This window comes from Mugil cephalus, chromosome 1 (assembly GCF_022458985.1).
Source record: "Mugil cephalus isolate CIBA_MC_2020 chromosome 1, CIBA_Mcephalus_1.1, whole genome shotgun sequence".
In the NCBI taxonomy this organism is placed as follows: Eukaryota; Metazoa; Chordata; class Actinopteri; order Mugiliformes; family Mugilidae; genus Mugil; species Mugil cephalus.
Genome location: NC_061770.1, coordinates 16,050,062 through 16,069,915, shown reverse-complemented (window position 1 = coordinate 16,069,915; position 19,854 = coordinate 16,050,062). Strand labels below are relative to the sequence as shown.

General features: G+C 42.7%; 1 protein-coding gene and 1 long non-coding RNA gene across 2 annotated transcripts in view; one reads left to right on the top strand and one right to left on the bottom strand.

The window, feature by feature from the left end:
* Positions 1-1,864: 1,864 nt before the first annotated feature.
* calcoco1a (calcium binding and coiled-coil domain 1a) lies at positions 1,865-12,870 on the bottom strand. The gene is made up of 15 exons (XM_047579703.1): positions 12,671-12,870; positions 11,541-11,705; positions 11,342-11,444; positions 8,647-8,849; positions 8,311-8,523; positions 7,971-8,119; positions 7,799-7,868; positions 7,557-7,712; positions 7,189-7,443; positions 6,915-7,040; positions 6,638-6,733; positions 5,834-5,921; positions 5,407-5,654; positions 5,072-5,163; positions 1,865-3,824 (listed from the first exon to the last, which is right to left on the bottom strand). Exons 2-15 carry the CDS (start codon positions 11,670-11,672, stop codon positions 3,797-3,799), a joined length of 1,959 nt encoding a protein of 652 aa, XP_047435659.1. The 5' UTR covers positions 11,673-11,705; positions 12,671-12,870; the 3' UTR covers positions 1,865-3,796.
* The window catches only part of LOC125004946, a 51,530-nt gene continuing 41,106 nt past the window's right edge, over positions 9,431-19,854 (top strand). The window contains exons 1-2 of the long non-coding RNA XR_007112397.1: positions 9,431-9,711; positions 10,459-10,545. This is a non-coding gene — a long non-coding RNA (uncharacterized LOC125004946). The remainder of the gene's footprint in view (positions 9,712-10,458; positions 10,546-19,854) is intronic.

Genomic DNA, 19,854 nt, shown 5'->3' with positions numbered 1-19,854 from the left:
CCTTCTCTTGATCGAGCAGGAATCCTCTTAATAAAGGGGCCACTGATAGTAAACATCACTTCTTTCAGCGGGATACTAATACCTCACCTTGATTTTATTAATAGGGAGCCAAAGAGAGAGAGAATCAGAGGAGGGTGATAAACAGAGATGAGGTTCTATCAATTATATGATTGCTTTAATTAACTATCATTAAAGACAGATCAATAACGCCAGACTGGAATTAAAATAAGGCCCATACATTATACAGTATTTTACAAGGAACAATCAAATTGCCTCATATACTGAACCCTGCGAGGTGTTGCCATGGGAACCCATGGGAGGGTTTGGGTCTGCTTGAGGGAATTTAAAGGAGCCCGGTCGGATTTCTCTATACTCACCCTCACGCGTTAGCGATGCTTGATTAAGCAATTACTGGAGATAGGAAGGCTTATTCACGGGAAATGATAAAAGGGATGGAAATGTGACACCTAAAGGTACGACTGTACTATGAATTAATAAAGGCCCTCCCTTGTAATATTCTTACAGCCACAGGACATCAATTATTCACAAAAATAGTAAAGAATCCATAAAAGTAGGTCATGAGTGCGCATACCAAAGAAATTCATTTGAATATTTCAACCCAGAGACGGAGGTGGCTGCACATCAGGGCGAACTGCAGCGGCGTCTCAGCCAACTCGCAGATAATGGACCAACAGAGGCTGCAGCTCTTCGGAGAGTGATTGGGAGGATAAAGCTCAGTGAACCCAAGTGCTCCTGGCAGCAGTTAGGGAGGAAAGGCCTGGGCTCAGAGTGTGATAAAGGGGGACTGGAGGTGCATGTGATCCGGCTTTGATGTGATAAAAAAAAAAAAAAAAACTTAAAGGTCCTTCTACGTGCACCTGAAGCTATATACAAGACGGAGAGGTGTATATGTCACATGCTGGATGCGCGGAGTCGGGAGCAGGGTCATAATGTGAATTAGCACCAAAGCGTTGTGCCCGCTGCTTGTGTCAGAGCAGACAAAAAAAAAGGACACGTTCGTCATTTGTTACATATGCAGTGATTCCACTGAGGGTTGGGGACCAGTCGAGGGGAGAGAGGAGAGGAGAGGTGAGGAGAAGGTGAGAAACGTTTTCAAGTGCAAAGACCATAAATTTAACACCTTCCCCCTGTACGAGCGGAGAGGCAGGCGGGCCATCTTGGAGAAAGGGTAATGGGGAAAGTGATGAAGAAACGGGTAAAGGTATCTGTGACAAGAGTGAGAATGGAGGGTGTGCCAGGAGGGAGGCAGAGGAAATAAACAAGTCCAGGTAGAGGGTGGGAGTGGGGTGGGGGGGTGGGGAAGGGGGAGGCGAGCCCTGGGAAGGCAGGCGTCGGGGTCATAAAAACTAGGAGATGTGTTCTGGCCTCTGGGTCTTCATATCTTTTACATTTCTAATTAAAAGAGATAAAGAGTGAGGGAGTCATCAATCCCACAGTGATTTCCCAGTTAAGGTTTTAGAGGGGGCTGTAAACTAGGCAGCCCGGCATCATTGATTTTATAATTAGCTATCGTCACCCCAGACTTAAGATGGAGGAAGTGTGGTGGAAGAACGGGAGGAGAGCTTAAAAAGAGAGAGCGGGGGACTGGAGATGAAGATGGTAAGGAGGTCAGACCTGAGGGGGGAGTGGAGAGGGGCTGGCAGGGACTGAGAGGAAGTCAAAGGTGAGTGGAGAGGGAATTCAGAATGAGAAACACACATGAAACCGGCAACGAGCCAAAAGGGAACACACATGCGACGCGGCTCTGCGAAAGGAAACGGCACAGTTAATTACCAGTGAAATGTCATACGTGGATCAAAATATTGCCGTAATCTTTGGCCAGAAAAAGACACGTTACATCCGATAATGGATACATAAACCGTTTTATTATGCAGAACCCCACCCCGAACCCCGTTACATGAATGGTAGGAAAATACAGAGGGGGCGCACACGTGGGATAACCTTAACACACAAAACTTCAAAACAAACCGTAACCACCGGAGAGCTTTATTGCAGCGGGAGGCCTGACGAGGAGTGAGCTCGTACAGGAGCCCTCAGTGGAACATTAAAAAATAACTTCCTTAAGACATAAACAACAAACAAGGACTGTGGAGAATACATTTAGTGTTCTATCTTCTGGCAAAGTAACACCAGGCTCCTCGCAAACCCTCCAACTTACAATGTATATATCAAATGTGTGGCGTGACACCAGCATCTCTACTGACGCAAGGCTTACTCCTTTCGCGGTCACCTCAATAATCCGGCTCCTGCTGAAGCTGTTTAAACATTAAAATCTGTTTCATCTTTGCACATTTCTTTTTTTGCATCTCTGCAACACGACGTGTTCCCTTTCTGTTAGCACCGAAGATCTCGCCACGACTCAAGCCTCACATCTCAACCCAGGTGAGTGCATTAAAGCAAAAGGTGTGAGGCGTACAGACGAAAACATGAGTGAGCACGACACACGCGGTGATTAGGAGGACAATTAAAGGACATATTAAGTATCCGTATACCAACGTTTCTTCTAAAAACTTCCTCTATAGTAAAAATAGGGTGCAAATACAGCAGATAAAATCAAGCATCAATCACACGTATCTAGCAAACTCTCTGAGCCAAGCATGGAAAACCTAGTTACACATTGCACAAAGAGTTGTGTGGATTTCAAAGTAAACCTGAAGATAAATTTAATTGCAGCATAAATCATTATAAATAGAAAATTGTGAAAAATGCATACAGTATTGATTAAAAGGTAGGCAGCAGTTTTTAGTAGGCAGTACATCGCCACAGGGCTAAGGGGAAACACCATGATGCTGATGTCGGGATCTATAAAGATGATTTTCTGTCATTGTTTTAGGCACAAACTTCGCGTCACTGTGAATTTCTGTACAATATAAACTCTATAATAAAGACTGATGCTAGATATCCAAATGAACGGCTAGTAAATTTAAATAATTATGAAATCTGTGTTAATTAGCGCATAAAAACTGCGGCTGATCTATAGCGCGAAGCTTCTGAGCGTTCATTTTATACGAAGGATGATATGAAGTTACCGAAGCAGAAAGTTGCATCTTAATAGAGCACAATCTGTTCTATAAGCTACTGTTTTTAAAGCTTGTCTGTCTCAGACGGCATCCGCGTCGCTAAATCATGTTAACTGCATCTGCATGACAACAATCAACCGCTAACGCGTACAAGAAAGTGCATATCAAATCTTAGTTCTGAGCAAATGGAGGAGAAATATGATGTCATAGACCTACATTACTGGGATATAATTTAGCATGACGCCGTATCATTGCTTTATGCCGCCATGAAAAGTGTTCAAAGCTGCTGTGGAGAATTTAATGCTGGAAGAGAGTTTTGCCGCGATTTCCAGTGGAGCCAGGTCCGCACAAAACATCATAATTACACCGCCTGTCATGACTCCTAATCAGAAACGCCGTAAAAACGACATAACATCCGTCGTAAAGCTCTCAACATCGCAATGATTCAACAGAAATCATTCTGTTACAGCCTGCAAACTCTCAAATGCCAGAGCCCGTGCCTAAAAGCCCCCGCCGCCTCAACCGGTGCACCGGCCTTATGTCAGTCATAAACACGGCACTGACCTGCCACCACTGGCAAAACAGCAAGGGCAATAACGCAACAGTCTAGAGAGAAGGAAATACCAAGATATATTTGCATATTAACATTTCATCTGTGTACTGAGTGAGCTGTGTATGTGCTTGTTAGTGGAAGTAATGTGGAAACGCGCGAACTCCAGCGTAGTCCTCTCTGTGATGTGGCGGCTGTGGCTGGATTACCATAGCGAGTTGTCAGCCAGATCACTGTAGGAAGACACAAAGCAGAGAGAGAGAGAGTGTGTGTGTGCGTGTCGAAAACACACAATCTGGTTGAAGGAGGAGGTTAGACTGGTGAGTGGGAGAGCGGGAGCCTTAATGATGCTGAAAATTGGCCCGTGACTGCGGTACACCCCTCAGGTAAATCATTGCTACAGCTTGCTGTCAACTTGTCTGTCCCCTTGTCCTCCCATCGAGCCCCTCCCACGCCCCAACTCTGTCTCAAACAGTCTCCCCCACTTCACCCTGACTCAACTTCTTTTACGACCACATATTCAAAACTTCCATCTCCCAGCCACAGTCGCCCTGTCACCATAAATAATTGCCTGCGTATGTCTGTGTGCATTAGAAGGCTTTGAATTCATCGTGTACAAGTGAAACCGTTCCTGTCAGAGGCCAAAGAAGTAACTGAGTACATTTACTCTTGTACTTTGGGTGCAGTTTTTTAAGCACGGGTTGCGTTACTTCCTCCTTCCAATTACTTTATGGTGATGGGTTTCAATATTTCAAACTTTTTCTTCCGCGGCGCTCAACACTGGCTTTGTTCTCTAATTACTTTTCCGAGCGCGACTGTACACACAAATCAAGTCATGTGCTCATAAAACACGCCACATTGCCGGAGTTTAAAACCAGCCAGCATGACAGGATGATAGCTGCTGTGTGGTTTGGCATCAAAGAAATTTTCATTTGCAGTCAGTAATGCAAATCTGCATTATTTTTCAACATAAAATCTTCACCTGCCCTCGATTTGTTGTCTCACCGCCCCTTGTTCGGGAATTCTTTTTCCTCCTTTTATCGAGGGGAACATCTTTCAACATTATTTGACTGCCGGCAAGTAGTTATTTCTTCCTTTTAGAGGTTATAAGATGGGCGCTTTATGAGGCTATTATATCATGTGCAACATTAAATACACTTTTGTGTTCATGCAACAACAATGTGAAAGAAAGTGGTTGAAGAAGAACTTTGAAGTAAAAGTAGTCGTGCGGTTATTACAAGTCAGTGTCACACGCTGAAATTGCTACTGTACTTTAAGTAAAAAGTCAAAATTGTATGGATAAAAAGCAAAAACACTTGGTGGAGGTAGTTTTAACTCCTGAAAAGTTGGAAACTTTAATCAAGTGACTCCCAGCCTAAACGTGTGGGACTCCCATAAACCTCATTAGATAAATATAATAAGCTGTTATATAAACAAGCTTTGGATTTTTTTTAAATATGTTTGTGGTGGGAGTCTGTACCTGAGAACAGCATCCGTGAGCTCGGGCAACAAAAGTGCTGTTTCGTCTCCGGAGCTGTTCCTTCCACACTGAAGCGGATCAGATTCCTCCTCCTCAACCAGGAAATGAGACACACACAGAGACACTTAGCACATATCTGTCCAGCAGCTATTACAGTCTAATAACTTGCAGACTAGCGAGCTAATTGCTTCTGAGAGATAATGTCTATATCAAACGATCCGTGCCCATGTTTAACTGGTGTGCGCCGCTATCAGCGCAAGAGGCATAGCTCATTTTGAGTATCGCATATAATTGCGCTGTGGCGACGCCGAATGGCTCGGATAGCGAAGCCTCACCGAATCCGAGCTGTGCGCCTGAGTGTCAGCGCTGGCCTGGTGTGGCAAGGAGAGCGGGGCCGGCTGGTTGATGACCACTGCGCTCCTGTCCATCTCCCTGGGGGAGGGAGGAGGCGTGGAGAGCAGTGAGGACTCGGGCTGGCCCTGCTCACACAGGCTGTAGTGTCCCAGAGGGCTTGGCGTTTGGAGGATCTGCAAAGCCTCTGGGTTCTCATCCTCGGAGTCAGACAGCACGCAGTCGGGGCGCCCTGCCACAAAGAAACATCGGCAAGAAAGACGTGGTTACTTTCCCTCAGAGTGCCGCTCTTGTCGCCCACAACCCAGACCACCATGAACAATATTTAGTGTTGCTCTTGAATGATAGTTAACACTTTTTATTGTTCACATCTGCGGGGCATGCGGTGGATTGATGTGCGGCTCGGCGCACCTGCAGAGGCAATAGGGGCGGCGCTCCAGTTGGCGCTGGCCATGGTTCCCATCTTCTGCTCCAGGTGACAGATGTACTCCATCAACTCCTGTTGAGGTAAATAAAGGCATCATATCACACACCTGGGGTGAGACTTTGATAGTGGCTTGAGCAGTCATCGCCCTTATAACCCTCATCATGTGGCTTCAAGCCAAAGCCACATAAAAAAAAAAAAATAAAAAAAGGTTACACACAAATACAACATTTGCTATTATATTAATACAATAATCACGTTTGATAAACATTTAAACCTCAGTTTTTATTTATCGTATGCCACAGAACGGCTGCTGCTCCCAGGTGACCAATGTTAGAACAGAGCTGAGTTTCAAAACATTGTCTACCTCCTCTGCCTGTAGCTGGCAAATATGATGGTGGTTAGCCGACAAAAACTCTGCAGGCTCTTTAACAGCAACAACACTGACTGCCCTGAAATCCTCCGATTTATATTGCACTATAAACTATTTATATTGCACAATAACAAGAAGACAACAACAGAGAGAAGATTCCCTACGCCCGGGACATTCACAGTACCAGAGTACTCGCTGTTACATCAGCAGAGCATTTGTTTATTATTAATACAGTTATAATAATTATTGAATAAAAAAAAAACATAACAGAAAAACAAAAATACTTAAGTTTGGCAGAAGAAAAAGTACAAATAGCAAATAAATCAAAAACTGACAATTAACAGGGCTAAAGGTCTTTGCCTTCGAAGGATTACATATAAACATTTATTAGCACAGATGCAAATAGTTTGCTTCTGACCTGCTTCTCTGCAAGTAGCTGCTCCTTCTCTTTTTGGGCGACCCTGAGGCTGGCCTTCAGCTCCTGGAGTTCTCTGCGGGTTTCACTCAGCTGAACCTGCAGACCACACATCATCACAACACAGCAGGACACAGTATATCACAGCCATCTCATGCACAGTGTGACTCCTGGCGTGCGAAGAGGCTAAATCTCACAAAATTACCTGACCAATTTCTTTTTCAAAGTGTTTTTCTTACTGAACCTGAGCCACTTTAGACAAACGGAAACATTTTCTCACTCGGTTGCAATCTTTCTCTCTTCCAATCTCCACCTCCAGCTTCACTCTCTCCATCCTTTCCTCCTGCAGCCTCTCCTCCATCCTCTGCATGTCTGTGTTGACTTTCTCCAGACGCTCGTGGCTTTTCTGTGCGGGCGAGAAACACGCTACTATGTGGTATGTATTATATTCACCCCAATCAGCAGCATCGTTGGACACAGACACTTCGCAGCTGCGGTGTGCAATAAAACGAGCAGTGACTAAATTGTCCTGATTTTATGTTTTGCAGCAGTACCTCAACAGCGTGCTGCAGATTCTGCCTCTCCTCGGCCCAGTGGGCTCTACCCTCTCTCAGGGCCAGGCTGGAATCCGCAAGCTGCAGCGTGAGCTGGGCGGCCTGCAGACGAGCCTGATGCAGCTCAGCCTGCCCGTGATCCCTCTGGGCCACCATTGCACTTAGGTCGCTCTTTAAGCCGTCAGCGGCACGCTCACTCGCATGCAGACGCTCCCGCAGGCTCCGCATCTCCTTCAGCGATGCCTCATTCTCCGCCTGGCCATAAATAGACAGGGACGCGTGTTTCGGTTACAGATCTGGTGTGGCGGATGATTTGCTTCAGCCTCTTAAACCCCTTTACTGTGATTTAGAATGAAACGACCTCTCACCTCTTTCCTGTGGGCCACGGTGAGTTTCTGAGTGAGGGTGGTGATAGTGTTTTGGAGCTGCAGGACGCTGGTATCTCTCTGGGCAAGGGAGTTCCTCAGGCCCTGGAACTCCTTGGACAGACCTTTGAGCTCACCTTCAGTCTGTTCTAGTTTGGTCTAGGAGAAAGGCGCGACAGAGACGCTGAAGACATAATGACACAGACACAAGTTTTTCATGCTGCGCAGTATGTTTTGAGTTGTACCTGCAGGTTCTTTCTCTCGCTCTCGTCTTCTTTTCTCAGAGCTCCTGCCCTTTTGGCTCTTTCTTTCATTCTGCAGACCCAGATTTGATTACAGATAGTGAAAAACTATTGAGAACCATGTAAAATTAAAAGAAAGAAATGGAGAATTAAAAAAAAAAAAAAAAAGCCAAACCTCTCCAGCTCGGTTTCTCTTTCCAGAGCTCTCTGTGTCAGGGTTATGATGTCCTCCTCTAGCTCTCTGATTCGCTCCTCACTCGCCTCCCTTGCGTCCATTAAAGCAGTTTTCTCCTGGGCTAGTGATTCTCCTAAAATCTGTTCCTCCTAACGGACCAGACACACATTTAATATTTATTAGGATTGATAATACAGTTTTATATTATACAATTTCCTTTATTTGCTGTTGAACTGAAGTTTTTTTTTTCCTTACAGGGATTTTGTCTGAGCATAAGGACACAGGTACAGAGGAAAGTATGAAAATGATGGCATGAATTTGCTTAAGCACCATACATCACCTTCTGCTTCTTCTCCAGCTCCTCAATCTTCTCTGTACTCCACTTCAGCTCTTCCTGGAGTCTGAAGATATCACTTTCCAACTCTTTGCAGCGTCTGTCCCCGGCCTGCCTTGCCTTCTTGTGCTCTTCTTTCTCTTTCTCCCATTGCTTCTTTGCCACCTCCTGCAGTTGCAACAGCTCAGCACGCTCTCGCAGACATTCCTGCAATCGACTCTGACAAGAGACAGGAGGAGGTAAGCCTCACTTAAAGAACCATAACTGTGCTGTGGCAGCACTAAACTGCAGTATCCATGGAGCACTCTCCCTCAGTATCTTATCTCTAGTTGTTGCGCTCACCTGCAGCAGTTCAGCCCTGGGTACCACCAGCAGCATGTCCGTGCCCCCCTCCTCTCCATGGGGCTCCTCCTCAAGGGTCACCAGGTCCTCAAGTGGTTTTGGTGCACAGAAAGTGAATTTGCAGCTGCGGGAGCACACTTCTCCTTTAGCGTCGACGTAGACAAACTCATACTCTTGGGGGCTGGGCTTGGGCAGGTAGGAGGCTTAAAAGTGGTGAAAACAAAGCAAACATGTTAGTCAAATCAATCTGCATAATCTGAATCAATGTGTTTCTGCATAACTCAGACACTGTGCAATGAGTTCGGTTGTAGTCTTAAATAACTACCTCTCGAGCTAAACACTCAAGGCAACTGTGAATCTTTAGATTCTGGTAATTTTAAAATATGGGTCACTTTTATTTTGCATTTTAAGACTCTGCATTTAGCTCTATAATACATAAAGTATTTTACAGATAATTGCATGACTCCTATCACAGATGGTTTGACAGTAAGGAAAGCATATCGGTATTCATTATGGCTGCACTTGTGCCTTCCAGGTGGGAAGGGTCCTCGAAATAATTTTTCTTCCATTGATTTATCTATTTGTCTTATATTTATCTATGTATTATCACCTATCTTTTTGTGTCTCCATTATTTCAACACTTTGACCACTTGTTACTATTATGTGTTGCGGGCCGACTATATAAGGTGATGCTAAGATTATGTCTTATGTATTTTATATTGTTACTTGCATATTTTATGTATATTGTATTTTTTCGGGATGTATGCTGATGAACATCTACTAATTTAAATCAGCACTTGGCTGCAATTCTCTTGAAAACAGTTCCTGCAGTCCAATAAATAAATTCAAATTAAACTTTGTGAAGCTATCGTTGTAGTGCAGCCTCCGACCACTAGTGGCAGCAATGCAATCAGCACAGGTGTGCTTTGAAAATGGCGCACTGCGCCATCTTGGATTTAATCTAAATGAATAAAATGCGCCCGAATCCTGCTTTAATCTGACCTCAGACAAACATTTTTATTTTCCATACCCTGGCGTATCGTCGAGAACAAAGGCTTTCCTCAAGTGAGTACACGTTTCATTATGTTTCTTTTAATGACCACAGAATACCTGAAATAGCGGCATTAGATTCAGCGAGGACTGTACCTGACTTGGATAATTAGTTATCTCCGACAGGTGTTCCCGTATTTCGGAAGCGGCTATCAAAGCACAGAAATGTTTGTTTTCTCATTCCGTCGTGCGCTTGTTTCCTGTTTGCTCATGCATACAACAGGATATCCTCTCCAATTTGAATACCTCTTACATGTTTCAGATAAGATCAACCCTTTATTCGGGGACTCATTGAAATACGTTTGAATTTTCATGGCGAAAAATAAGATAAATTACCATACAGTCTGTGGTTCCGTGTCCTTCGTAGTGAACAAACAAGGAGAAGCAAGCAGGCTAGCTAGCTAGTTAATAGATAAATAGATATGGTATTTATCCCGAAGGAAAATAAAGTATTTGTTTGTTTTTTCCGGACGTTGAATAGCCTATGCACTTAATTGTTAGCCTGGAGACTCAAGTGCATTTCCTGTTTGTGCTAAGATAAGCTTTTTCTAGCTACTTACTCAAACAGACACAGACGCTTCAAAGCAAACATCTTATTATTTTATTTTATTTTCCAATTAGTTTGCTAGCTGATGTTTCTACCACCATATTTGCATTTTGGTTGTACCATTAGCTTAACCTTGCAACTGATTGTGTATTTAGTCTTATAACGACACGTTTTCCATATCTTCACATTTTTGTGTTTGTATTTAATTTGTACAGATGGAGCTGATGCTACGAGTACCTCCCGACTCTAGCTCGGACAAAAGAGGAGCCAGCCACCCTCCGTGACTTCATCCAGCCTATCAAGTGAGCTAACCTAATATTGTCCTTATCTCACACAGGCCATAGCTTTATGTTTAGAATGATTTACTTGGAATTTCTGTTTCACAACACATTACACGTACTGTACAGTAAAAGGCAGAGATTGAAACCAGACAGGAAGAATGACATATGGCAAAGATTATGAGCTGTATTTCAACTTACAACACCAGCTAAGGTCACACCAGAGGCAACCATATTTTTAAATCACTGCATCGCTGGTGATAAGGAACCATCATTGGTTTCTTTAGACTTTCCTTCCTCTGCTCTTCTTCCCTTGAAGAATGACATTGACAGTATGCTTAAGTTAGCGATAAATCACTCTGCCTGGGGTCAATGCTACACCTGCTGCACACGTGCCCCTCACACTGAATCAGTCTTATCAGCTGCCCCTGACACACAGGACAAAGTGAACACTGTATTCTCCAGTGAGAAGTTGCATTCAGCAGAGCCAGGCTTTGAGCCATTGTCTTTGTCGTCCTCATTACTCAACGTCCTGCTTACTAAAGAAATTAATTCAAACCATGAAAGAGGCTGTCTGTGTTTCAGACCGAGCAAACTGCATATTTGTCTTCTGCACAGGATATTTTCCATTTTATGTTTGTGGAAGTGGTCTTTTAAGATTGTCTTCTCTTAATGTGTAAGCCATTATCCTTTTGAATACAATGGAGAAATTCATTTTGCAGAAACCACAATCTCCTGCTGAAGGTTTTATGTGCTGTACTACATATTATGCATAACTGTGGGAAATAAATAGTATTGGGGAAAACATGGACATGAGTACCCTGGAAGTGCACACAGCAGTTGACATCTGTTCCCTCGTGATAGTCAGCAGGGGCCAGAGCCCAAACAAACGTGTGGTAGTCCTTCACTGATGACCATCCCACCTGAGAAAGAAAACATGCGCACACACATGTTGTTATTTTGCAGCTGGAAACTCTCAATTCATTTGATTTTTGTGACAGTTATCAAGTTAACGATACCTTGAAGAGCCCTATCCAGTCATTGCTGGCCCAGTTGTGCTGTGAGCTCAGTGTATAGTGGCAATCGACTCTGCTCTGAGGGAAGTAACTGCAGCCCACGTTTCTAAACTCCACCCGCCAAGCCTTGTCCATGGCAACACAAAACAAAGGCAGGATATTTTGCACCTGCAAGAAAACAAAAAGCCCAAATCAAGCCTCCGTTGTCAACGTTTTTTAGAACATTTAAGTCCAAGGTAGAAAGTGACAGAAGAGCAAATTGTGAAATGGGTAAGAGGTGACCACTAGAGAACAAACAAAACAAGAGCAGTCCGGCTGTCTGTGAATATTTATTCAGGGTAAGAAGATATCCTGACAGAGCGCACACTTGAGCAAGTGACACCAGAACTAAACCTCACTGACAGCATGGACTTTGAGCAACATGACATGTTACGTGTTTGTCACCAGGGCTATTTAAGTCTTCGCCAAAAACGTTTGCTATAATGTACTGTCACGTGTGCACATGCAGCCCCAGGTATCTGGGGCCTCTAGCATGTATGCACTCACATTCCACTTAGACACTTTACATGCATTTTAGGAATCCCACAGCCACATTGCTAGTGCACAGAAAGCAATATTTGTGAATTTAGCATAGTGCACACGTGTGTACTCAGTATGGGGTTATAGTACACATGTAGTGTAATTATGGATTAACTGTGACTTTCCCTTGTTTTTATCTTCATAAAAGAATCCAGCTTAATTACAGATGTTTTCTATTTGAAGAAACTACACAGACTCTGGAAGGAAGACATGTTTCTTGTGTAATTAGTTTACAAATGTCGCTGAAAACTATAGAGCAGCACTGAAAATATACAGCAGCCCTGACAGGGATCATATTACACAGCACGAGGCTTGAGGCCCAACAGTAGCACATGTCGAGAAAAGCGTGCCACGCACATCGATGCAAGTTTAAGAAGACAAGTGTGCAGTCACATCCACTGCGGGTAGACGTGAGCCTGTGCGGGTTAATCGTTATTGTCCACTCAGTTAATTAAGGTGACGCGAGAGCAAATGAGACGGGACAATGCGGGCTTTGTTAACTACAAAAGTCATCTGCGCACATCATCTCCACTCCTCTTTGATGTCTCGCTTACCTTCGCAGCCCTCAGCTCTCTATAAACGGCCTGAACGAGTCGTGTGTATGCGAGATTCACGATCCGCAATAAAACAACACAACTACGAACGATGCGGCCGTGCTTTGCTCCTCTGGCTCGGTTGCTCCAATAACTCGAAACAATAACAGAAAAAAAGCCAAAGCAAAACACAACCACGACAGCTTCACTACCACCGCGGCATTCTGGGAACTGTTGTTCATACTGTGGCTGGCTCTACGCTGTAATGTCTCAAGCTGAACTACAATCCCCAGACTCAAAGAAGAAATCTGCTGGACGTAATATGATGCTTCTCATCGGCCGCCGTTGTTTTCCGACGTCCGTCAACAAATCATCGACCAATGAGAGGAAGCGTCTCTTGTTAACGATGAGCAAAACAACGAGTAACGGATGCAATAATAGAAATGGATACTTCCATTTGCAATTATTATTTGTGTTGCTAGATTCTCATAAATGTTTACATGGCACTTGCTCTATTGGCCATCAACAAACCTGTGCTTTATTTTCAATTTAGTTAGAAGTACATTTCCCATTATGAAGGCTGTTTAATTTAAATGGTGATAATATTGTAATTTTTTTATTTTTTTATTTTTATTTTTTTTCTTGGACCCGCACATAAACTGTAACTACTATATGATTTCATAGCTCTTAGTTTGGAGTGATCTCCCACAGGAGCATGTTGACGTTAAGCAGCTTATGTGTTCAACTTTGCTGAGGAAAATCACCAGACCAGACATCTTTTGATGTCGGTCCATGTTCCAGATTTGATGGAGAAGTCGGGTTTTTATCCAGAAAGACTTTACAAATAATCTAATCCTGCTTTTTGGAAGCGTCCCAATGTGGCAATTTGTCTAAGAGAGGAGCATTGCCATCTCGCTGTGCCCTGCAACTTGGAGGACAAATTTAAGAGCGTGTGGATGTGACAGTGCTGGACAGCAGATGGCAGTATACCATCTTGAAAACCCAATTGCTTTGCATTCAGGCTGTCACGTTCAGGCAGTGTCCTTAAAACCTCTAAAAGACACAGTTCCTGCTCTTTAGGCTGCGTAGATCACCTCACAACGTGTGGAATATTTGGAGCACACACCTTTTTTTTTTTTGTATTTTCCTCTAATATAGAAGATCTGTAAGATAAAAGGGATAGAGATGGATTAGAAAACTCCTAAGCCACATTTCCTCTGCTTTTTATTAAATAGCTACACTTTGAAGAATTGATATTTTGCAGATATTTCAACAGCAAAGCACACTATATGACTGGCTGAGTAGGTAGATGGCAACAGGTTGAGCTTAAGGATTTTTACTGGTTACTAATTATATTTGTTACATTGTTTGACTTTGTGAATTTTTCAATAAATAACATGTTTAAATGTTACCTTTTGTAATTTTAGAAATGAGTTCAGAGTTTTTTTCCCCTTTGCCATATTCTCAGCACAAAGCAAAAACCCAGGTGGTTGAAGCAGAAATGAAAGTTTAACGCTTCAGATTTAAGGTCTGGAGCTTTAAATCTTCATCCGTGGCTTCAGTAATGCTCATCCTATATTATTAGAGTTATTGATGTTATCATATTGCCCATAACCTGCTTATTTATCTCTGCGCACTGACAAGTCAGTCCAGTCACACAGTACTTTACTCCGCCTCAATTAGTAAGTCTAGTTTGGCTAATTTAGTCTGTTGACGACACTATAAGGATGCTTCATGTAATTTTATGCCAACGGACAGTCGATGGTGAGACCCTATAAATTGTGTTTAAGTGGATTAATAGTGTGCTGAGCCTGTGTGAGCAAAGTGGTGATGGAAGTAGTGGCTCTCTCACAGTGAGATAATTAAATAGGTTGTACTGCAATGACTAGTTCATTCAGTAGCTATTGTTTACAAGTGTGTTTTAGGGTAGTGTGTAAGGAAATGTATAAAAAAAGAAATAGATTCCTTTATTTCTATTCAAAATTCTTATCTTGCTTGTGCTTTGATTCTGTCAGCAATTCAACAAACCGGTATAAAAAGTCACATACACGACTTCACAGTATAGAAAAGAATGAAATTTAATTGGGGACAGAGAGGTTAATATGATAAAATAAGTGTTTATGGACTATTGCCTTACATTGAGTTTTCTAAAATATAAAATTCAGAACTTTTAGAAACCAGTAAAAAAAAAAAAAAGCCTAGTTTCTTAGCATTCGGAAATGATTTGCCTTTGCGTGAGAGTGCGCAGGCCACTCGATGAGCCCGTAGTTGTTGAAAGCAAGGCAAGATGAATGACGTGTGGCCAAATGCACACTCCTTTGCAGTTGCCTCTGAGCCTGTACGTCACAGACTGCAAAACAGATCTGCCCCAAGTGCCTTGTAACTGCACCAAATGCGTACATCCGTGACCGAATTAGTTTGAAATAAAATGCTGCAGTATCTTTGAATCGCATATATACACAGCATCACAAATAACTGAATGCTAAACTTCTGAACATTTAAGAATTACGTAGTGATGGAGTTATCGGCAAAGTAAATGGACTATGTTTCCTGTGTAGGGAAGTCATACGCATATGAATGTTTCCATGAACGAACACTGAATAAGAAACACTGCAGATGCCATGAAATATTTAACTTTTGTAATAAAATGATACATTTAATAATCAAAAATGTTTACTTAAATATGTTACTGCTGTAGGTACCTATGGATATCTTAATTTTTCTAAAAAGATATTTTGCATTGAAATTGCAATTGGACAATGTTTGGATTTTAAAAGCATTGACATGATAAACATACAGCCATTTGTGCTTTACCCAAGAATGTAAGATTCATTTAAGCCTATTCTCTCAGTGGCATTGTTACTGTTTTGCTAATTGTTTTAACTTTATGGTACTGTGAGAAAGCATTAGGGCATTGTCTCTGATAGCCTTGACTTTGAACAATCGCTCTTGTGTGAAGTTAAAAGATGGTTGTGCGGTAGCAACGTGAGGCTTCGCTATAATAGAGACTAGGCTAAAAATGTATTGTCCATGAAACTGCTTGATCTTGACCTGGCTGCCTGCTGTTATGGCTCCTCTGTCTGCCGTAACGTCCCACCTCTGCCCTTAAAACTTGCACACGCATGCATTTGAATTTATAGTTTTGTCTTTTGGAGGACTTGGACTAATATTTACGCTTTCAAGCATTATGTAGGGGAAAAAACCCTTAAACTCTAACAACTGTTCTGGCACAATTGCTCGAGCATGTTGTTTATTTATTGGCTGTAGAACTGTTCCACACAAATTTAATCCCTGTCATCTGCTGATTTCCTGCAGCTTGACTCAGAATTCCTCTCAACGTAAGAAAATGGTATAGCCCCTGAGTGCTACTGCGGTTTTATTACCTGAGGTGGTTTGTCTGAATATAGCTTGCCACATGTCTCATTCAAAGGGAATGGCAGGTATGTGTCACTAGTCATAAATTGCAACTTGCCTTCAGCAGTAATCAGTTGCCACGGAAACCTCAAATGGGATTATGACCTTCTGTTGTGTATAGGCAAGTAAACTGTTATACTTGTCAACATCCAAGAGACAGACATTAAAGATTTATCTCTGTAAACAATTTATTTTCTCATCACACTAAATTTATTTTCTCCTCGTACTAAACCGATGCATAATAAAACTGTTGGAATACAAGTAGAGTTTTCATTCAAGGTCTTATGTAAAGAAATATGAACACTTCTGAGTTAAATAATGTGCATTGCTGAGGGGAGGGTGATGTAATCAATGGGCCTGCATGAGTCAAGGAAAGGCATTAGAAGGGTAGAAAACAAAGAAAGAGGGAGCAGAGGCAGAGTGCCTGGAAGGAGGACAGAGTGTTGGGAGGGAGGAGATAGAGAAATGGGGGACGGTGGTATTTAGTATGCACGGCCAAGCTGCCCCATCTGCTTAGCGCAGCAGTCCCTGTCGTATAACTGTCTACAGGCCGTGGGCCACATAAAGAATGTCTCAGATTTGATGTAATTCCGCAAAATTAATGACAGCTTTACTCGGTATGGGCCGTGAGGGAATGATTAGTGTTTGATCGTCCATCTGATCAGTTCCCTCGGCTGGCTGCAAAGAGATGCTCCACTATATGCCGGTATGCTGCCTATGGCAAGCACACATGCACGCACAGATCCACCTATCCCCGAATAATTCCCTCGCCTGTGTTTTTGTGTTTTCTGGTTCCTGTTTTCCCTCAACAAAGACAACCAACATCTTGTTAAATTCTCTGTGCTGTGACACAACATCAAAATGAACACCTACTGATGGGCTGGATGCTGGTCCCACTGGTGATGTGATTGTGTGTGGGGGGCTTTTATAGCAGGCTGTGCAGTATTTCAGAGGAAAGTGGGTCAAGCAGCATCCAATTTAGACAACTCAGAGGTCACACTATGACCTTTTACAAGATATGCTTTACTGCACCTGTGATTGGAATTGGGTATTAGTTTTTAAAGGAGATTGGGAATGGATTGAGAATCTGGGAGAAGAAATTGATCCATTGGATGGATTACTGGTGTCGGACAAGTGGAATACCTCTCTTCCTTTTAATTCAGCCCCACCTCAGCGGACCCAACCCCCCATCTCTTTCTTCCTCTTGGGCTGCTGCGTTTACAAGCGAAGGGGGCATTCTGTTTTACAAGTGAGCCTGGTGCTTCTCGGTGTGCTAGCGGCATTAAAATTGAACTCGTCTTATCTGTGCAAACCGTGAGGCTTTACATCAGAGGCTGTCGTGGCGCTGCCATGAGGCTCGTGTGTGTTTTTTATGTAATGTGGTGCAGTCAAAAACCCAGTGGACAATTAAAGTGAGCTGATAGATAAACAAATGATTGAAGACCAGAATGTTAGTTTGTGGAATGCACTGTAGGGCTGGGGGAGGGCGACTCGAGTGGTTCATTATTGTTAACAAGGCTGAATCCAACGCATGACGTGCATTTCTCAGCCACGTCAAGGCCTCCTCATCTTTTGTAGTCAGGCTGTTCTGGGAGAAAAAATGCAGTTTTCAAAGTTGTACCTATTTTGTGCTGAGTTGCATATGGCAAACCTAATTTCCCATCTGACCATTAGCACGCTGGTCAAGTCCCAAGCATGGGAAGCCTAATTCAGCAAAGGCTCGGGGAGGGTTGTGTTTCTGCCAACACAGATTGTTGGACAGATTGGCAATCCTTCACTATGTGTGGATGCAGTGCTTTTCTCTGAAATTGTAGGCCATTATAACAAATTACTTGCAAAAACACCATTAAAGTAAACAAAAACCTGTTCCAGTTCAATTGCAGCTCAGTTCATTATCCTCTGTGTTTTCTTTTTTTTCCTCAGTATTTTTCCATTTTTGTACTCCCTTCCATAACACTGTCTTTCCAAATCACTTGAACGTGTTTCCTCCCGCGAGGGTCCCCCCTTCCCATTCGGCATCCTCTGATCTCCTTTCATATTGCTTTCTTTCTTGGCCCACTCCTTCTCCCCCACTGCTTTCTTTTTCTCCTCCTCATTTTATATTTTTGGCTGAGCTGAGGACCTTTCCTGGTGCAGTGACCTTTCTGGTTTTAAATTAAGCCCCACTGCGGCATGTCTCTCTTCATAGACCGCCAGTTACGAGCCTTCAGAGAACCGCAAAAAAATAACGATTCTGATGAAATGGCCCTTTTAAAAAGCTCTTCCAAATTCCTTTTACATTTTTCTTCCCCTCTTCCCCCCCATTCTGGTTGCATTAATATTCACACTAATGAGGAACATCCTAAAGAGCAGACCATGGAAAATGTGAGATGAGGCACGTGCACATGCCCGCCCCAGTGCACATCATACACACACATACTGTTGCTCATTGCTAATGGGTTATAATCAAATGCCATGTATGTTTGAAGTGATTTATGAAAACTCTGCGGCCTATGCTTGCAATGTGATTGCTTAATCAAAAAGAGGCCATTTTTCAACGGATAACCCAGTTTGTGGCCTTTTAGGACTGACCACGTTTTACATTATGTGATTAATAGTCTCCTGTTAATTTGTATTTAGATGAAGAAGTTTTTATTCCGCTGAGGTCATACTAGTACCTGTTTCAATACTTCAGAAATGTCAAGAAGCTCACAGTGCAATGTCAACAGGCCAGTGCTGTTTGAAGATAAGATAAGGGAAAACGCCATAATGCAATATAGTCACACGGGACCGCCCAGATGCTGAGAAACGCTGTAATGATCTCGTTCAGTGTAACCACCCTCTAGAAATGAGGACTCTGACTCACATGGCAATAAATGCCCTGCATTTAATCAAAACAACATGTCCGGTCTCCACAAGCTGCAATCATATCATACCTGTTCACTGAACCCCTATAAAAACCAAGACAGAGAAAGCAACAGTGGTTATACAGAATAATTAGAGCATTTAAGCTCTCCAGTGAAGACTGAATGAAAGCTGTTTTGCATCTTCTGGTAAAATGCTTTTAATGACTTGTGAAGGTTCTGTCTTGGTCACTCACTCAAAAGCGGTGTGAATCTTAACTTGTGATATACACGATTTCTTATCCTGTATTCATGAGCTGTGTATATGTTTGTGTACAAATCTCGAAAAGCTCAAGAATTCTCTTGCAAGAGAAATTGGCAGAGAAATGGGGGAAGAATCTGTATGAATAACAGGACTTTAATGATCCAATGTTAAAATGTTTTTAGGATAAACTCTTACAGGGTAGAATTTATTTAGTTTGTGTGGAACCCTTCATTTGAATACTGTATTTCCACATTCAGGTTCAGATTTAGGTAGCCAAGATCTGCTCTGGCAGATTTAAATTTAAATATGGACCCTAATAAACATTGGTGTGTACTTTTTGTCATTGAGAGTCACGGTGGTGCTCTCTAATTAGCATATATATTACCCGTAATGAAGCGTAAGGCACAATGGTACTTGCAACATTAAAAATGTTTTGATTCTGGAAGAGGTTAGCACCATGCTGGATTTGCTGCACAGCTAGATGGCTGCAGGCCTATTTAAACACATTTAAGCTGCACTTTTTCCAGTTACATATTTCATGTCATAAAATTTCCACTGGCACTCTCTGATGCAGACACATGCCAGTGCCAAGAAAAAAATGCTGTAGAAAATACAGAGCAACCTGTGACTTGGTGTGGAAATATGCAGGCATCAAATGTACTGTTTTTCTCTTTTCAACAGATTAGTCTGCTTCACGAAGAGTG

What these genes read in the sequence shown, in the direction of transcription:
- calcoco1a (XM_047579703.1), bottom strand. Translation starts at nt 11,672, where the DNA reads ATGGACAAGGCTTGGCGGGTGGAGTTTAGAAACGTGGGCTGCAGTTAC. An exon ending in ATCTGCAGCACGCTGTTGAG is followed by an intron (nt 7,041 to 7,188) that starts GTACTGCTGCAA and finishes TCGCCCGCACAG; the next exon opens with AAAAGCCACGAGCGTCTGGA. An exon ending in GAGAGAAAGATTGCAACCGA is followed by an intron (nt 6,734 to 6,914) that starts GTGAGAAAATGT and finishes TGTGGTCTGCAG; the next exon opens with GTTCAGCTGAGTGAAACCCG.